This window comes from Ambystoma mexicanum, chromosome 11 (assembly GCF_040938575.1).
Source record: "Ambystoma mexicanum isolate Mex_15411 chromosome 11, UKY_AmexF1_1, whole genome shotgun sequence".
Lineage (NCBI taxonomy): Eukaryota > Metazoa > Chordata > Amphibia > Caudata > Ambystomatidae > Ambystoma > Ambystoma mexicanum.
Window position 1 is genome coordinate 1,319,763,891 of NC_090934.1, and position 20,893 is coordinate 1,319,784,783.

Here is a 20,893-nt window from a genome sequence, read left to right on the forward strand (position 1 = left end):
TCCTCTTCTCTCTCCAGTCTTACTCTTCACATCCACTACTGATACTACTTCTGACTACCCCTTCCTCTGACTGCTACTCCACTACTCCTATTACTCCTACTACAAAGAATCAATCAACCCACACATGTGAAAGGACGAACTTTGGATTGGCTGGTGGACCATAACTGCGCCACCACAATAACTACTGTTGAACCTCAGACATGGACTGACCATTCCTTGGTTACCTTCACCATTAATGTTACCCGACCAGCCAACAAAACCAGGATTATAGCACCACCCTTACCTACGAGGAACAAGCGCAACATCACAGCTGAGAAACAAACCCCTATCTTGATCCCAATACTGAACTCCTCCACTACTGAAGACCGGGTAGAATTGATCAACCTATTTAACAACACCGTGACCAACGCCCTAGACGCACACCTTAACACGTGGTTTACCCCACACCTGAAACCCTTAGAACTGAAAAGAGGGAATGCAAAACCATTTGGTAAAACCTACCCACCAAAGAGAACAAAGATAAAGTAACCGAAATATCCTCCCTTTACAAAGCAGAGATCATTAGAATCAAACATGAAACTTACAACAACAGGATTCAGAACGCTAGTTCCAGTATCAAGAAACTATTTGGAATTCTAAGAGAGGTAGAATCACCTTTAGCCCCTGATGCCTCTCCCTGAAAAACAAAGATTGGTGTACGGGCATCCAAAATGCCTTAGCCAATAAAATTGCCACTCTTCAAAACAAAATTGCCACCAAACGTCTTAACATTAATATTATTGATAATTCTCAGAAACCAGAAAAAACACCTGCCCTCAATTCTTTACAAGAATTCAAATTCGCCCCAGTTACCCCACCTGAGGTTGTAAAAATAATCGCTTCTTTTTTACCCTTCTCGATGCCAAGGTGACATCTGCCCAGCACAAATCATAAAAGATGCTGTCAGTGATCTCGCCCCCTTCATCACGAGGATAAGAAACTCTTCCTTCAAATCATGCCAGGTTCCTACTAACCTCAAAGACACCTGGGTACTCCCTCTACTAAAAAAAGCTTCCCTCGACCCCACCATCCTAACCAACTACAGACCAATAACCACAGTCCCTTTCCTACTGGAAATTATCAATAAGGCAGTCTATATCCAAATCCAAGCTTATCTTGAGACTAATAACCTTCTAGGGCTCAGACAATCTGGCTTTAGACCTCTCCACGGAACAGAAACAGCCTTAATTGATTTGAAAACACAAATTGATCTTATGAAAGACAACAGACAATGCACCCTACTCCTCCTGCTTGACCTCTTCGCCACCTTCGACTTGGTGGACCATGACATACTCTGTGAGCACCTTACATCCACGGCCAACTTCTCGCAAGATGCTTCAAACTGCATCAAGTCCTTCCTAAATAACATAACTATGAGAGTTTTCTCTCCGTCTGACTCTGCTGACCACATACCCATCACCTGCGGAGTGCCACAAGGCTCCTGCGTCTCCCCTACATTATATAATGTTTTTACCAAACCTCTTTTTGACATTTTGGACCGTCTGAGTGTCATCTATACTAACTATGCAGACGACACCGAGATACTGATACCGCTATGTGGCAACTATGACACTGACTACGCCCTACTAAACAAAATCTATCTTGTCATTCAGGCATGGATGGCCACCCACACCCTCTGCTTGAATGATGAGAAGACCGAAATTCTTATCCTAGGTGCCTCTTCACACCTCAACAAACTAAATCTCAAATATGTGTCCTTCAACATTGACAGTAATACAATTAAAACTGCCAAAGAAACTAAAACTCTAGGCTTCTATATCGACTCCACCTTGAGCCTGAGGAAACAAGTTAACCCCACTGCTTCGACCACAGCCTACACCTGTAAGCTCATCCAAGCATGTAAAGCCTACCTGTCTACAAACAGCCGCATCACACTAGCTTGAGCACTAACCTTGTCTAAATTTGATTACTGCAATATTCAGGAGCTAACAAACAAGTGATAAACAAACTACGAACCCTACAAAATAGTGCCTTGAGAACAGCCTTGAGTATTCCAAGGAAAGAAGATCACATTTCTGAAATAAGACAGAGCCACAAATGGCTATCAATCCAGGACAGAATTTACTTCAAACACGTCTCCATCTCCCACAAATGCCTCTACAAAGCCGCCCCTCAATACCTGAAAGACAAAATTATCTGAAAAACTTCCTCCAGACCCACTAGATCATCTAACTCCTGCTGCATCACCACACCTCACTTTAATCTGAAGAGAGCTGGAGGCACTAGCTTCCCGGTACAAGCAGCCATAGCTTGGAATACCCTCCCGCTCAACCTACGGACCAAACCTTCCACAGCTTTAGATCTAACACCAAAAAATGGCTCCTGGCAAATGACGCGTCCACCTCCACTGCTGGGGCACGGTAAGCAAGCCATTCCATGACTACTATCCTGCATTTATGACTCTTCTGGCTGTCATCCCCTATGTTGTTGCTTATCCATCTCCTCATATACCTGATCATCATATACCGACAAATGCATACTCTGCAAGCCTCATACTGCCCATGCTGCTTTTCCTCCTTCTTCTGATCATCATATACTGACAAACGTAAATTTCGCAAGCATCGTCCTCCTTCCCATTAAGAGGTTCCGATCTACGCAAGTCATTGTTATGCATTTATGTACTGTTTGCCCTGATCTATGCAAGTCACTGTTATATATTCATGTACCGTTTGCCCTGATCTATGCAAGTCACTGTTATATATTAATGTATTGTTTGCCTTGACTAGATTTGTCTATGTATTCTAAGCTGTCTTGTATCGCGCCCAGATACCTTAGGGTGTGGTGCGCGCTATCAATAATAAGCAAACAAATAAACTACCACTACCTCCCCTCTACTCCTCCTCTTTCGCTATTTCACTCACTCTATACTGTCACACACAAACACTCCACAGACCCCCTCTCTCCAATAACCTCCACACTACTTTCGTACTCGCCTCTTCTCTCGTCTCTCGGATGTCCTCCTGGCCTCACCCAACTAACCCACACTAAACCATTCACACGCATCTTCGTAAACACCCCACCCTCTCCCAGGGTTGGTCCACTTACTTTATCCAATAGCGTACCCTGTTTCCAGGGTGCGGGAACGGGGAGCTTTAGGAGGGCCTATAAGGGCTTGTAAACCCTGATCCCTTTTTTATACAGTCTGGCTGAATTTCTAAAATGGAGCCTGCAGTAACTACCAGGGACCAGTAGTTCTTTCAGGCCTACCTGGAGGCCTTTTCCCATTAAAGGGGTCCCTGGAGTGTTAGAGGTGGTGAGGAGGCCTTCCCGCAGGTCTTGAGTTCTAAAATGCATCCTTGGTGGGTTAGTGCCCTTAAATCATTCTACCATCCCTGGTGGCTTAGTGGATTTCCCTTTTACCATGGGAAATCCCTGTTGGTATAGTGGTGGCGTCTCTGGGTGCGTGGGAGCAAGGAGCAGACTCCTGCTGGAATCACGCTCCTCTTCCGCTGCTGCGGCTGGTGTTGTCCTGGGCACTGCATTCTATTGTACTGGTTCACTGGCCTGCATCGGTGGGCCCCTCGAAGCTGACACCGCCCACTTCTCCATGAAGGTGGCGGTGTCCCACGTGGGTTGCTGCCGTTGTCGCAGTGCCGGGCCGGCTCACCCGACCCAGCTCCATGGTTGTGGTGGCTTCGGCAGTGCTGCTTTGGCTGCTGTCCTGGTACTCTGGATTGTGGCGGGGCTCACAGCAGCCCCACTGCCACATTACCAGATGGGCAGGGATTGGTAGATGGTCCTGCACTCTCTCCTGTGCTGTCAGTGTGGCGGTGGGAAGGCTCCCTGCCACCCCTGTCAAGGCCTAAAAGAAAGCCAAGTCACAAAACGTCTTGGTGCATGGCAGGCCAAACCGCTTTGAGCATCTAACAAACATTCTAGTCAACTGTTAAGAATTGGATGAACGCTGTCATGAGCACTGCTCCCGAGAAGCCAAGTCAAGCCCAGCATCCCCGGAAGCAGGCTCACGACCCTCGTCCCCGGCTCCAGCAAACCCCTATTGGGGCCCTTTGGACCATGTCCTGGCGCCTCTGGCGCCAGGCTCATAAGGAACCTCAGTCCCGGTGCCAGGGGCGCCGGACTCATAATTCTTGCAAAGGTGCTTGGGTGGACCTACCTGTAGCAGACCATGCTGCATACTCACCTTTGCAAATGCTGGCAGGATGAAGTCCCAAGCCTTCTGCTGGGAGGAACTATTCCCTGAACTGGGACTACTTTCTTACCTGGGTGGGGCTGGTGCCACTCCTTAGCTCTGGAACACAGGAACTCTTTTACCTGGGCGAGGCTGAGGAAGAAGACACCCAATCACTCCAACACTATTTAAACCACACCCGATTGGGAAAACGTGCTTCGCGTTATTCTGCATCTGCGGCAGGACGCTCACCGAGTCAGCGCCAGCATTCCAGTGACATCTCCAGCTTCAGCTCAGCAACCTGTGGAAGAAAGACACGAGAACTATACTTACCATCCAGGAATCCAGACACCGGCAGAACCTGCAAGCAAAAGAAACATAAGGTTAGCAAGTGCAACACATTCGCAGCCGCGCTCGCTTACCTTATCCATCTGTGCTTTCACGGATTCTTCGCGGCCTTCTCTTCAGCAGCCTAATCGCACCTGTAAAGACAAAGAACATTGTTAAGTAGGAATCGGGTGAAGGCGGCCGCATTTACTTTTCTTACCTGCTTTTGTGCGCGTATTACGATCTCTTCAACCGCAGCAGCCCGTCACCTGAAAACAAGAAAAGACATTATTTAAGTGCCATTAAAGACTGCAAGAAAGCCTAACACTTACGTTTTCCCCACGTGCATCCGCGACTGGGAAAACGCCCGCAAGGTCCCGACACCTGCAAATAAGAAAAGAACATTGCTAGAGGTGCTATAATAAGGTCACAGATCATTATACTCACGTACTTCGCACGTGCAACGGCAACGGACGAACAACGCCCGCAACATCTCAAGACCTGAAAACAGAAAACAAGGGACATTATTGAGGTGTCATTGAAATTCCCATACCTACGCACAACCGCACGTGTCGCGCTCTCAGTGACCACGCCCTCAGCATCCAGGCACCTGAAAAAGACAATGCAAAGACTTCATTAAAGGTGCCCATCTCTTCAAGACTATAAACTCTTTATACCTACTGGCATCCGCTCGTGCAGTAACGGCGGCATCACCATTTAGCATCTCAGCACCTGTGCCACTTCTAAGGCCACAAAAGAATTTGAGGACCTCCAGTGACGTAACTGGAACCCACGCACCCCTGCATAAGTCGCAGGATGGAGAGCCCAGCATTTATACGCCTAAGGTGAGAGCTCACCAGGACATTGGACTTTCGGAGAGTTGGCGATTAGTGAGGAGGAAGTCCAGCCAAACGGTCATTAACCCTTTTTTCTTCCGCCTGCAGAAACCTTACCCTGCAAGCCAGACGGTCAATAAGAGGAAGCCCAGTCCAGATAGTCATCCGAGCTCTACGCTTCTCAATTGAAGAGACTATAACAGTTCAGCCGGGACCAGCGCCTCCGTGGGAATCAGGTGAGCGTTACAGAACGCGAAGCCCTCCAATAACCTCCTACCCAGGCGCTATGGAAACTTCCGACACTGATCAACTGGCCCAGTTACTAGGGGAATTAAGAGCTGAAGTACATGCTGCCCGCCAGGAAACGAAAGCCCTGAGGAGGGAATTGATTATGTCCAAAGAACGAACTGATGACCTCGCCAGACAGTTATTACAAACACAAGCGGGGCAAACCCCTCTACCTAATTCAGGAGGGACCTATACCCCGGCGGCTTCAGCCAATCCTGTTCAAATCAATCTGCCCGGAAATGTGCCTTTGGCTCTGCCCGAACGCTTCTCTGGTGACCCTATGAGGTTTGTGGTGTTCATAAATCAGTGCCGATTGCACTTTCTTTGTAGACCAGCTGCTTTTCCGACTGATCAGACTAAAGTAGCCTTTGTGCTTTCGTATCTTAGTGGCAGCGCCGCTGATTGGTCGATCCCTCTGGTTACACAGGATGACCCGATTCTTCGCAATTTCCAGGCCTTCCAGGCCAGTATGGAAAGACTTTTTGCAAGACATTCCCAGGGGCAGGCCCTGGACAACGAACTCCTTTCCCTACGGCAGGGCAATCAGGATCTTCTGGCTTATATTGCGTCATTTAACAGACTAATCGTAGAAACCAGATGGCCCGAGTACAAGAGGATCACGCTTTTCCACAGGGTTTGCGTGGCGAACTCAAAGACGTCCTAGCCCAGGTCGTGAATCCCACTCAAGATTGTTCAGAGTACATTGATTTAGTGGTCCAATTGGATCACAGACTGCAAAACAGAAAGGCAGACCGCTCCAGGTTCGAAACTCGAGTATTCTCTAAGCCACTAACTCACACCAAAGGAGTTGAAGCCGTAGAACCTATGCAAATAGGGGTCGTAAAGGGTCCCCTAACCCAGAAAGAACGCGACAGGAGATGACAATTGCAGCTATGTCTCTATTGTGGAAATTCAGGACATTTCCTCCGAGATTGCCCGGTGAAACCTCCGAAGAAGACAGTGGGAGCTTCTGATAAGAATTCCGAAAAGCCCGAGCCGGGAAACGACCTCGCCCGACAAGTGTAGAGGTCCGCTTGCCGAGCGTAAAAACCAGTTCTTTGACCTCACACTTCATAATGTCAATGGTCCTCATAAATCCAGAACGACCGGATCGTTTGCATGCCATTAAAGCATACATTGATAGCGGAGCAATTGGAAATTATGTAGACCGCGAGATGGCTTCCAGGATGAACCTACCCCTTTGTCCTAAGGTAATTAAAGACGTCATTACCACAGTGGATGGTACGGAAATAGCCTCCGGACCGGTAACTCATACCACCACAGAAGTGACGTTATTAGGCCAAGATGGACATCGGGAGGTAATCGTGTTCGATGTGATCAAGGCCCCTCAGTTCCAAATAATTCTGGGGATCCCTTGGTTGGAGAAACACAATCCTCAAATTGATTGGCGAGCAAAGACGATACAGTTCCCAGAGTGTGCCCCTACTTGTTATCCTCGAACCAGTATTGGCCTAGCGGTAGCAACATCCGAAGGACCGCAATTGCCTCCAGAGTATCAAGAATTCCAAGATGTCTTTCAGAAGGAACAGGCTAATACCCTGCCTCCCCACAGATCTTACGACTGTCAAATAGACCTGATACCCGGAGCCACTCCCCCTTGTAGTAGAATTTACGCCCTTACCCGGCCTGAAAATCTTCATTTGCGACAGTATCTGGACCAGTACCTGGCCAATGGATTTATCCGCCCATCAAAGTCTCCTGCATCCTCGGCTCTGTTCTTCGTACCTAAAAAGAAGGTGACCTTAGAACCTGTATTGATTATCGTGCCCTGAACCAGATAACGGTAAAGAACAGATACCCCCTACCTCTGATCCCGGAACTCCTTGACCAAGTTAAGAACGCCTGCATTTATACAAAGCTAGATCTCCGGGGAGCCTACCACTTGGTACGGATTAAAGAAGGCGACGAATGGAAGACGGCATTTCGCACCAAGTATGGACTATTTGAATACCAAGTGATGCCCTTCGGACTATGCAATGCACCAGCCGCTTTTCAGTATTTTATGAATGATGTCTTCAGAGAACTCATAGATGTTTGCGTAGTCGTCTACATAGATGACATCCTTGTGTACTCATCTTCAGAAGCAGATCATCGAAACATGTTAGAGCCGTCCTTGAAAAACTCCGCCAACATAAGCTTTTTGCTAAGCTCGGAAAATGTGTTTTTCACGTCACGGAGGTCGAATTTCTAGGCTTTATTCTGACACCGAAAGGAGTCCACATGGACTCGAGAAAGGTGGACGCTATCATCAAGTGGCCATCACCTACTTCCGTGAAAGGTGTCCAAAGCATGTTAGGTTTCGCCAACTTTTACTGCAGGTTTATTCCAGAGTTTTCACGAGTGGTGCAGCCCATCACCGCCCTCTTAAGAAAAAACAAACGTTTCGAGTGGTCAACAGAAGCAGAACAGGCCTTTCAAGAGCTAAAAGCCAAGTTCACCTCAGCACCCATACTGAAACACCCACGCCCAGACCTCCCTTACATCGTCGAGACCGACGCCTCCAGCTTAGCAATGGGGGCGGTTCTATCACAGAGAGATCCAGAAACTAACCAATTGCACCCCGTGGCATTCTGGTCTCGCAAGTTCTCGGCGCCTGAAATTAACTACACCATCACAGATAAAGAGCTTTTAGCAATTAAGTCCGCTTTCAATGCCTGGCAGCACTATCTCCTTGGAGCCAAACACACTGTCACGGTAATCACCGATCATAGAAACCTACAATAGCTGAAAACCGCCAAAGCTCAGTCCTCCAGACAGAGCCGCTGGGCACTTTTCTTTGCCGAATTTGACTTTGTAATTACTTATCGCCCCGGCAACAAAAATGGCAAAGCGGATGCCCTTTCCCGGATTGGAATGGGAGATAATATTGTCAATCCTGAACCTCTGCCAATAATTCCAGAACAGAGAATCCTGGGCCTGATTTCTTCACAATCCATCGAAGATATCGAAGCAAAAGTTAAACAACTTGTGACCCCTTCAGACTTACAAAATTGGCAACTGAAGGGAAAGGACTTCATCATAAAAAAGACCTGCCTTATTTTCAGGGACGACTATTCCTACCACATGCCGATTTACAAAAACAGGTAATCTCTTGCTACCATGATTCCTTAATGGAGGGCCACCCAGGCATTGCCAAAACCTCGGAAAAAGTCAAGAGACACTTCTGGTGGCCGTCATGGAGAAAAGACATAAAGGAGTTTGTGATGTCATGTGGTGTGTGTGCCCAAAACAAAGGTCAGAAGGAAAGACCAGCGGGTCTCCTGCATCCGCTAGACATCCCGCCACATCCCTGGCATACCCTCTCCATGGACTTCATCACCGATTTACCCTCCTGTTCCGGATTCAACACTATTCTAGTAATTGTAGATTTGTTTTCTAAAATGGCCCACTTCGTTCCACTAAAGGGCTTACCTTCAGCTTCAGTTCTAGCACGGGAATTCCTTGAAAATATTGTAAGATTGCACGGCTTCCCTTCAGTTTTGATCTCAGATAGGGGGAGTCAGTTTATCTCTCACTTTTGGCGAAGTTGCTGTCGTTTAGCTCAAATCGATGTGAGACTTTCAACCAGCCATCATCCCCAGACCGGCGGACAAACTGAGAGGACAAACCAAACTCTGGAACAATATTTACGTTGTATGCTACAGCAGTCGGAAAGTAATTGGAAAGATATCCTTTGGATAGCCGAATATGCTTACAACAACTCGATCCATTCAGGAACCGGAAAAAGTCCCTTTTACATTTTATATGGGATTCATCCTCGAACCTCCAATCTCGACCCGCCCCAAGATCTTGGAACGCCTGCCGTGGATCAACTTCACAATGCTATCACTCAAGCTTTCAAAGAAGCGACAATCCACCTACAACAGGCTAAAGAACGGTACAAAAGGGGAGCAGACCTACACCGAAGAGACGCCCCTCAATACCAGGTTGGAGATCAAGTTTGGTTATCCACCAAACATTTATCACTTAAAGGACCTCACACCTTCAACCCAAAATATCTGGGACCATATCCAATTACAGCCATAATAAACCCAGTGGCTGTCAAATTCGGTTTGCCATCGCACATGAAAATACATCCGGTGTTTCACGTATCTCTACTAAAACCTATGCAACCTGGAACCAGACTGAATAAACCTCCAGAGCCTATTCAAGTAAATGGAGAACCTGAATTTGAGGTTAAAAACAACCTGGACTCCAAGATCATCAAGTCAAAATTATACTATCTGATCGACTGGAAGGGTTACGGACCTCAAGAACGATCATGGGAACCCTCTGACCACGTCCATGCTCCTCGTCTAGTCAGAAAATTCCACCGAACTTTTCCCAATAGGCCAAAACCTCCGGGGAAGACAAGTTTGGGAGGGGCCTTGAGGGGGGGTGCTGTCATGAGCACTGCTTCCGAGAAGCCAAGTCAAGCCCAGCATCCCCGGAAGCAGGCTCACGACCCTCGTCCCCGGCTCCAGCAAACCCCTATTGGGGACCATTGGACCATGTCTTGGCGCCTCTGGCGCCAGGCTCATAATTCTTGCGAAGGTGCTTGGGTGGACCTACCTGTAGCAGATCATGCTGCATACTCACCTTTGCAAAACTGGGACTACTTTCTTCCCTAGGTGGGGCTGGTGCCACTCCTTAGCTCTGGAACACAGGAACTCTTTTACCTGGGCGAGGCTGAGGAAGAAGACACCCAATCACTCCAACACTATTTAAACCACACCCGATTGGGAAAACGTACTTCGCGTTATTCTGCATCTGCAGCAGGACGCTCACCGAGTCAGCTCCAGCATTCCAGTGACATCTCCAGCTTCAGCTCAGCAACCTGTGGAAGAAAGACACGAGAACTATACTTACCATCCAGGAATCCAGACACCGGCAGAACCTGCAAGCAAAAGAAACATAAGGTTAGCAAGTTGCAACACGTTCGCAGCCGCGCTCGCTTACCTGATCCATCTGTGCTTTCACGGATTCTTTGCGGCCTTCCCTTCAGCAGCCTAACGGCACCTGTAAAGACAAAGAACATTGTTAAGTAGGAATCGGGTGAAGGCGGCCGCATTTACTTTTCTTACCTGCTTTTGTGCGCGTATTACGAACTCTTCAACCGCAGCAGCCCGTCACCTGAAAACAAGAAAAGACATTATTTAAGTGCCATTAAAGACTGCAAGAAAGCCTAACACTTACGTGTTTCCCCACGTGCATCCGCGACTGGGAAAAAGCCCGCAAGGCCCCGACACCTGCAAATGAGAAAAGAACATTGTTAGAGGTGCTATAATAAGGTCACAGATCATTATAATCACGTACTTCGCACGTGCAACGGACGAACAACGCCCGCAACATCTCAAGACCTGAAAACAGAAAACAAGGGACATTATTGAGGTGTCATTGAAATTCCCATACCTACGTACAACCGCACGTGTCGCGCTCTCAGTGACCACGCCCTCAGCATCCAGGCACCTGAAAAAGACAATGCAAAGACTTTATTAAAGGTGCCCATCTCTTCAAGACTATAAACTCTTTATACCTACTGGCATCCGCTCGTGCAGTAACGGCGGCATCACCTTTTGGCATCTCAGCACCTGTGCCACTTCTAAGGCCACAAAAAACTTTGAGGACCTCCAGTGACGTAACTGGAACCCACGCACCCCTGCATTATTCCCAGGATGGAGAGCCCAGCATTTATACGCCTAAGGTGAGAGCTCACCAGGACATTGGACTTTCGGAGAGTTGGCGATTAGTGAGGAGGAAGTCCAGCCAAACGGTCATTAACCCTTTTTTCTTCCGCCTGCAGAAACCTTACTCTGCAAGCCAGACGGTCAATAAGAGGAAGCCCAGTCCAGAGAGTCATCTGAGCTCTACGCTTCTCAATTGAAGAGACTATAACAGTTCAGCCGGGACCAGCGCCTCCGTGGGAATCAGGTGAGCGTTACAAACACCAATTTGCTACAGATGAACTCTGGCAATACAGAGACCATCTCCTTTGGGCATTCCAAAGTCCTATCTGCTCTTCCTCCAAGAACGGCTCCATAGTCACACTACCACATCCCTCAATATAAGGACTATGACCAAAGTTGAGGGTTTGATTCTGATTTCTCACTTTCTTTTGTCCCAGGTCGATGCCAAAGTAAAGTCTGTACATGTCCAGGTGCATATTTTACGTTTTTATTCTTCTGTTTACTCAAAGCCAATGAGCCCAGTTAGTGGGAGTTGTGACTGATGCTCACTGATACTATTGAACTTTTCACCACACATTTGTCCCTATAAGCCTGCTACAACAATTAAAACTGACCCCAAAGAATGCTCCTTCAAGACCAGATGTTTCTGCTCAAAAAAGGGATCCCATGTCTATACTAAGAACACCACTCCAACCGCTCATGGTTAAGGCCCAGGGATATTACAAAATTTGGTAAATTATGAGAATTTCTTTTTCTGGGCTTTTTCCGAAGTGGATGCCCAGGTGATTCCTTGTTTTATCCAAATACAGGCCTAACACACATTTCGAAGCTCCCTACAGGTAGGCAGTAAAACAGAATGTCTGGGTTCCATGGTCCATTTTGTTGAATAGTTATTTGATGTTTGTTTAGGGTTTAAAGAAGTTCCTCTTTCCTAATGTCACTAACCCTAGGTCATTATCTTCTCAGATTACCTCTCTAGAATGATCCCAACGGTCATTCCAGTGATGTTGAAATTGGCTCCTACCAGAATTGGAGGAAAAACAGTTTCTTTTGGGGACTTTCAAATTCTGAAATGCACAAAGTGTGCAGTTCTGTACTTTTGCATGCACCACATCCTAAATGTTTCAAAACGTGAGCCATAGGTGAGTAATGTGATTTGCAAACAGGCACACAGTTCTTATTGTGGTACTCTCTTTTCAAGGCACTACATCAGATCTACGTGTTTAAAACCACATTAGGTTGTTTTAGATTTGGTCCACTCATTTTCACCGACCTTGTTCAAGCACCTTTTTTACGTATGGGAGTCACGTCCCTGTCCCATGACGCGTTTCCACCCAGCCACCAGCCCCACCCCTAAACCCAATATATGTGTGTATTTGATTGAATTGCTCAAAATTAGTTGACTAAACCTAAAACAGCCTAATGCAGGTCATTTGAACGACTTCATACCCACTAAATCAGCAGACTATAATTGCAGTCCTAATTATGATCAGACCATCACTGCTTCTGAAAGTGTGTATATTGGAGTTTACAGCACTGAATACAGTTGAATGTGCACAATGTGACTCCTTACAATCTAAATTTCAACAGAGTTGCAAAGAACAATATTTTCTACTAAGAGTCCACATTTAAGATAAAAGTTCTGGAATATTACGATGCGATGAGACATTGTGTATATATTGTCTTACTTTTGAGGTCTCCTTTTCTGAGTGCTGTACGGATTCCTTCTATGTTACCAGGTGATTTGCTGACAAAACTGTGAACGCCAAGAACATCTACAAGCCAAAGTGAACACACAAAACTGTAAAATGTCGGTGCTACTTAATGAAAGAAAATCTGGATTACATGAAATTGTGCACATCGCTCATCTGAAGTGAGAAAAACAAGCAGCTTCTCATGCACAGTAGGTAGCATATTGTCAATTACCTGATATAAATGTTTTGAAGTGGAAGTTTATTTTATAGGCTCGTTAGGTTAGTAATCCATATACAGTTTGCATTGCAGACACTCACTGTGTTTAACAGTTTAATTACAGCTATGCTGGTAATATTACTATTATGTAATCCTTGTTTTCACAGTTTTGAATGCATCAATCAGCGTCCAACAGTACTTATTGGCAAGCTGAAGTATTTGCTTAACATCAGCCTAGTTATCTTTGTGATAAACCGAAAATTACATTTTTCAAAGTGTGGTGGTAGCCCTTTCCTTAACAAATCACCCCAAAACAGCTGAACAATGAAAGGCATATGTGTTTTCATACGAGAAGTCAAAATTCAGACAATTAAAATATGCCTTGCAGTAAAGATAATATAAGACAATTCTCAGTGCTTCCATTAGCAGCTATCACCAGACAATGGGTGAACAATGCTTTCTAATGGTGCAAAAGCCAAAAGGAAAATTGCACCCATAAATGTCCAGCTGTTTTTGCACTAAGCTGCACAGAAACATATCCATAAATAAATTAATCTTATTAAAGTTTTGCAATATTTTCTGTAGGTCCCTAAAAGGCTTGGGTGACATCAAAACAAAAATATTCCTTGAGTCTGGATATTTGAAACATGCATTTTGTCTCAGTAACGATGATATAGTCCATTCATTTTTAATCTTCCTGTTCACTAAAAATTGTGCACAATGGCAGAGTAAAACTCTCAGCTGCACCCATTAGGGCTACATTGGCATCAGGGCATGTCAGTTTTACTGTTTACCCAGGTGAAGAAGAGACAAGTCATGCAATCCCCTGCTCCTTGGATGTTCTGCCTAGGCAGAAATAACTGCCACCCTAACACTTTATATATCTCTTCCAATAGGTGTTCACTGATTAGTAACATTGAAAATAACTTGGGGAAAGTTTACATGCACTGGGTGGCAGTTCAACACATAGTATCATCAACAGTTCCATCATTTCTTTGGATGGACGATGCACCATTTTGAAAAGCAAGAGGGACTCACAAGGGGGTTTCAGCAGATGATAGTAAGCCATTCAAAATGTACAATTCTACCATGTGTGTTTCACAAACAAAATTATGTAACTCATGTACAGTATAAACATGGTCCACAAACCTGCCAGGTCGCTTAGTTCCGTATCAGTTGCACTGGCGAGAGCTTCTTCCAGTTCTGGGTCAAGGAACACTGGCTCCTCTCTGTGGGATTGTATGGGCTTGTATTTCGGTACAAAAACTTTACCTGTCAACAGGAAAACAGCCATGATAAGAACATCAATACAGACTTAGTAATCAAGTAAACTTTTTAATAGTTTTGATAAAGGAGAAACACAGTTGTTGTGATGAATTCGAATCAATATGTGTTGTTGTCTTTTGAAGACCACCAAATGTAATGGTGTTTTGAAGGAAAGAATGGCAGAATTTGTAATTTCTTGTTAATATAACATTAGACCTCAACTTCCTCATATTGAATATGACAAAGTTTGTGATTTATGTTGGAAAAGTATTGAAGCACACAGTCTAAATCTAATATAAAACACATTTCTTGTGTCTGTGTGCTTTTGACTTAAGTGTGTAAGTGTATGTGCGCATATGTGGGCCTTGTGATAAGTTTGGGGTATCGGTAAAAACATGTGGCATTTCAAATAATGCCTGTCTTTACTGTCTGACAGATTAAGGAGAATATGGTTTATATCCCAGATTATAGGGCTCTAGGTAAAAAGATTTTCAAAAAATGGTGAAAAAAGATTTATTTTTCTTTAAGTGAAGGACGGAAGCAAACAGAATCTGTAAGGTCGCTAAAAGGGGGTGCAAAGATAGGTCAATAGTGACCCGTCTTTACATTATTTTGCATTGTACCATTTCAGTATTATCGACGACTGTACATGTTAATATCCAGTCTCAAAACAGGGATGCAAAGGGATTTAAAATACTGCATGCATATTTTCTGAAATAATGCGTGTATTTTGCAAAATCTAAATCCGTACTTGTGAACTGACCGCATTGTTATAATTAGGTTTATTCCTGGGATTACCGCATGTAGCTACTGCAATCCCTCCAGTACTTGGACGTTTTAACATCTCGGTGTCAGTCATTTTGTTTGCTCAATTGTTTTTCAAATAAATCTAGACCACTTTCCTTGTTCCTCTCATAAGTCCATGACACCTGCAGAGGTCATGTTTGTAATTAGGGCAGGGAACGAGGATACATTGTTTTATGATCAGTCAGCAACATTTAAACAGGATCGTCAAATATACATGAACAAATAAATGGTCCTTGCTGTAGCGGATCGAAGTACCTAGTTGAAGCTTACCATATGGTACCATGACATCATGGACAATGTGCTGCAGGCCAAAGCATGAGTTATGGACTGAATGTTAGGGTTATTCTATCTAGAGCTGTAGTCAGTTGAGGTTATTGACATTGGAATCCTGCAATACCATGCCTTCACTTTCTAACCCTATTCGCCACTTTACAGTTATTTTTTGTAAGTTCTGCATTACTTATGACACCACTTGGGAAAGAGCTTGGGGCAATCGCATCTCTGGGTCCCTGGCCCCTGTGGACAGAGCACGGCGGGTCCTGAGTTCCATCACAAATTAATGATTGTGTTCAGACCACTGCTTTATTTACTGTTGGTACTTTTTGCTTTCTGATCCCTTGTAGATTAAGCATTGGGTAAAAGTTCCTATGCCCACATTATTAACAGGTAATCATTATTACCCCTTCTCCTAATGCTCCTCATTGCATTTATTACGATTAAGATTCATTTAGTTATTCATTGAGTTTTGATAAGGCAACAGCCATGAGAAGGACCATTTTGTATCACTCCCAGAGTTAAAGGCAGAGGGAATTGGGATCCGATGTTTCAAAGGCTCTGGGAACATTAAAATCGTAAAGTGCACAGGAGTGGTTGAGGAGAAGAGCTTAGCGTTTACGTTTAAAAGGGCAGAACAGTACATCACAGGCATAAAGAGAAATAGTACATGACAGTGCATTAAATTGAAGGACTAAGTCATACAGTGTGGGAGTTCCAGAAATGAGGTTGCCAGTCTAAGAACCACCGCAAAATTGAGTGTGCTCAGCAACCATGTCCACAGACTTCCTTGTAAAGGAAAGTCTTCAGTCTTTTGCATAAATGTAGGTGATTGTCAACTGTTCTAAAGACAGGAACCTGCAACTTAGAGGGTTCTCCCTCCAAGTTTCTTTTTCCATAATGGGAGGCACCCAATATTTTAGTGCCCGAGAATCTCAGGTGTCTTGGCAGAAGGTATTTCTTGACTTTCTGCCTGTGGTGCAGCTGTCCATTGCTCCATTATCTTTGTGAAAAGGCAGAGTGAACGCATGCTCTGACCGGGAGCCAGTGCAACAACAGCAGAGCCGATATGCTGTGGTCACTGGGTTTGAGCCTCGCCATTTATTCTCGATTACTTGTGGGGGCTGTGTTGGGTTATTAGGGAGCACAGAGGTAAGACTATTGCAATTCCAAGGCATGACAGTACCACCAAAGCTGTGACCTGGACTTTTTCAGGCATATTTAGGAGCGCAAGGATGTGCCTGGAACATTTAACTGGTAATGAGGTTTCTTAGTGAGATCATAAATCTGAGGCAGAAAAAAAAGGAAAGCAGGTGGCCAAACGTGACCGTAGGCATCTGGCAGAGGTGACGTGGGTTGGGAATGAGGCTGCCAACAAATATGAGATCTTTCTTCAAGGAAATTGAAGCAGAGGTTGTTGTCTATGATCCAGTCCTGAAGTTGGAGCAGGCAGATGGCTCATCTCAGAGAAGGGGCTGAACCTGCACTCAGAACAGCTTTCACCTTGACCGCTCCCCAACAGAAGAATAAGAAGGGAGATTACCAAGAAACCATCTCAGAATCTTCCCCAACCCCCCTGAAAACTGAACGGATGAAAAACACAGTCTAATTATGATGGAATGAGGGACAGTGACGAGGAGGGTAGGAATATGTGTATTGGGTTTTGCTATTAATTAATCTGGACATTACTCCCATGCTCCTCATCGGTGTCCTCACAATTGACATCTACTATAGCAGTACAAAACGTTTCCATCCATGAAAAACACACGTACATGACAGGGTGTGCTGTACAACTTGTGTAATGTAATGTGATATGGCATTTGTATAGTGCCTGTTCCCATTGGTATGGCCTCAAAGTGCTGAAGGTGAATGCCCTCAGAGGACCGAAGTCTGTGATATGGGAGATTTGTCAGAGGTGTTTAGAATGTGTGTGTGTGAGCATTTTAGACAATACAAAGGTAGGTAGGGGTGGCCAAGTCCCTGCTAGCGACCCATGTCAAACTGGCTTGTGCATGAGTGCTGAGAGGTTGTCGGGAGAGTATGCGAGTCCAGGAGACTGGTTATGTGTCCAGCTAGACTGAATTCTTGTTGTGGGACTTAGCTGAATTCTCAGTCAGTCAGTCAATACAGCGTTATTACAGTTTGAAACCATAAAAGCAACAACAGAATATAAACAGTAAAATAGTGGTTACATAAAACAAGGTTACAAAATATCGAAAATGTATGCCTTTAACATTGTATAAAAAGTTAAGCACCACAATTCCAATTAAAAATAATTCAATTTGCAGTTTACAACAACAGTGCCGTCATGATAATTAAGAAACAGGTTATAAATTACAATCAATTCATGTATCTAACATTTGATAACATTTTAGGCCACAAATCTATTTGGGATAGGCCACTGGGGGACTTGGGACGACAAAGAGACCATAGCTTGCAGCCTTGAAAAGAGTGCCCATCATCCTCAGTTCTTATTTAACTCTCTCAGTCTTTGTACCCAAGCCCTGTGAATAGATTGTGATGTTGCATATACAAAGCAGGGTCTTTGAGACTGGCCCAATTACACCACCACCACACCCAGCTAGTGGATCGTAGTTACTTTTAGGACCGCTCTCAGGTACCTGCGTCTAAGATTCTGGGTTTTATGACAGGTCAACAAAAAGTGGATCAGGGTTTCTCTTGCTTCCCCACACAACAGACACACATCTGACCTGAATTCCTTCCAGTAATGGACAAAAGTGGCAATCGGTAAAGTCATAGCTTGTGCCACGAGTTGATCTCGTGCTCCTTTAACCACAGAGCTTGAATGTTCCATGGGATCATCCCACAAGGTTCTTAGATTCAATACATTAAGGCTGTGTTTTACATGGCTGACCCACTTGGAACTTCTTCCACCATTCAGAATTATGAGCTAGAGTAAGGCATCACGATATAATTCTAAAGCTTCTTGCCTCCATAATTTCAACCAGTACATGACTGTGTTATATGCCACCTTGGAGCCCACAGGCGTTGTATCAAATTGCAAATGGATCAACGAGGATGGGGTATGTTGGGGTAATAACACTTGCATTCACAGATGTTCAACATCTCTAGATCAGTGTATCACCAAATATCCCAACCATATGCCGCTGCCTGGACTGACTGTTTTTGGAACATGTGCAGGGCAGGAGAAAGAGCACCACTACTGTGTCTTGTGAAAAAGAAGATAATTGCTCCATTATATTTTTCCATTATGGTGTTAGACTTGTCCCGCTGGGAGGTCCAGCCTCCAGACTCACAGAACCTGACCCCAAGGTAGTCAAATGTTTCACCTGCTCCAGTGGTACATTATTTACCTGAAATATCATAGACCTATGTTTTGAGAATTGAGGCTTAAAAACCATGACTTTAGATATACGTATATTCAAGTCCAGGTGCAATTCTTCACATTAAGACAAAAACACAGATAATGACTTTCCCAGGCCGAAGGGCATTGTTGCCAAGATTACTGCGTTGTCAGCATCAAAAAGTGCTGGATACTTTTGAGATGCCATTTTAAGGCAATCCTGGCTCCCCTTCATCAATGCATCAATAATCTCCTGGTTGTAAATATTGAAGAGAAGGGGCACCAGGACACACCCCTTGTGATTGGGCGGACCCTTAAATGCGGCAGTAATAGTGTTAATAGTAATAGTGTTACCACTGCATTTAAGGGCTACCACCCAACTCGTGATGAGGCCCCTAATCCTTAAGGATATTAATTAATCAAAAGAAAAATGCCACTAACCTGCTTTTAAGACAACACATCTTGTACTGCTATAGTCTCCAAATGCTGTGATCGCATTTCTTATTAGAATCCTTGCATCACACGTCATGATATATGGAAAATTGCCTAGATACTCCAGAGCTCCTAGTACTCAAGTACTGTGTCCGTTAACTAACAGTGCACTACCAACAAACATTCTGCAGTTGATTTTTGCAGAATCTTTGGAGCAGTTTTCTGGCCTGGCCTGCTACAGGAGCAGTCTTTAAAAAAAAGTTGGAATGGAGGTGGGGTTTCTGGAAATTAGAGTACGAAAAACTGCATGAGCAAATGCATTGGTGCATGCAGTTGAGGCCTCGTGTAAAATCACACCAGTCAAATTAGCCTCGATGAGGTTTACCAAAGGCAAGTGAACAAAGCAAGTTAGTATGCAGCTTCTCAAGCTCAAATATGAGATATTATGTCCTGTTTCGAGACCAGAAAATCACATCGTGCTGATGTGACATATCATATTTCGATTTTTCAATGCACAAACTCACATCAATATGTTTTTTTGGTGTCACCGGATCAGTTATTTGCTGGGTTAACGTGTTGCAGCTTTTAGACAAACACAGGGAACACCTCATAATTTATCAGAAGGAAAAAAGTCAAAATGACTGGCCTTTTGGACTAAGAACGGACCTTTGTAGAAAATGTGGCAAATGTCAAATGAACCTCAATATTTCCAATAAACCGCAATGTCATCTTTTATCATAGACCACTTCATGTGTGACAGAAGACACCACAATAGTACACAAGATGCTATTTTGAGAGTTAAGGGAAACTGCCAGGTTTGGTTGTAGTCCAGCAGCGTAACCTCTCATGGCCTTTGAAAAGGACATGAATTTACAAGCAAGAGTGGGAAACAAGCTTATTATTGTACAGCACAGAGGAAAACAGTGGAATGCTTCATTTTCTCAGGTCAAGTCAGGCTGTAGCTGCCGGAAGCTGGGGCTGAGGGGCCTCAGCCAGTCTAGGGTTCTATTTGCCCCTCCCAAATAGGGTCTCCATACAGTGGACCTCATTACAAGTTTAGTAGTATCTCAGGGTTAAATCTGCTGAAATTACTGTTTTTTTGGCAGAAAGATCGCAGTGTATATACAGCCAGAGGGGAATGTCTATGTGCACAGGCACTTTAAAACCTGTTAAGTGCTGAAGGCAAGTATGTTCGCCTATTTGCATTTTTCATGCATAATACCCAGCAGTTAGGGTTAAACAATCATTACTAGCTCCTATCAGTAATGCTAAAATACTTTAAACACAACATTAATCAGCATTTTTCTTTTCTTAGGGCTGCTGTTTTATTGGAACAGTGCACGGCTGCCCTACTTTTAAAGACACTGGGCCTCATTACACGGAAGGCGGTAAGGGTTAACGGTCACCGGTAATGCTACCGGTGACCGTTAACCGTTACTGCCTTACTACGAGTTCTCTTGGCGGGACCCGACTTTAACGGCTGGTTTTACCAGCCGTTAAAGTAGGGTGCCGCAAAGTGAACTTGGTGCTAATTACGGTACCGCAATTTGTG

At 44.7% G+C, this 20,893-nt stretch overlaps 1 protein-coding gene across 7 annotated transcripts in view; it reads right to left on the reverse strand.

The window, feature by feature from the left end:
• Positions 1-20,893, reverse strand: part of LOC138504370 (tropomodulin-2-like) — a 462,370-nt gene that overhangs the window by 123,663 nt on the left and 317,814 nt on the right. For all 7 annotated transcript variants that reach the window (XM_069624820.1, XM_069624821.1, XM_069624822.1 and 4 more), the window contains exons 4-5: positions 14,388-14,510; positions 13,016-13,102 (exon numbers count right to left, since the gene is read on the reverse strand). In XM_069624820.1, coding sequence (XP_069480921.1) covers positions 13,016-13,102; positions 14,388-14,510 — 210 coding nt within the window. The remainder of the gene's footprint in view (positions 1-13,015; positions 13,103-14,387; positions 14,511-20,893) is intronic.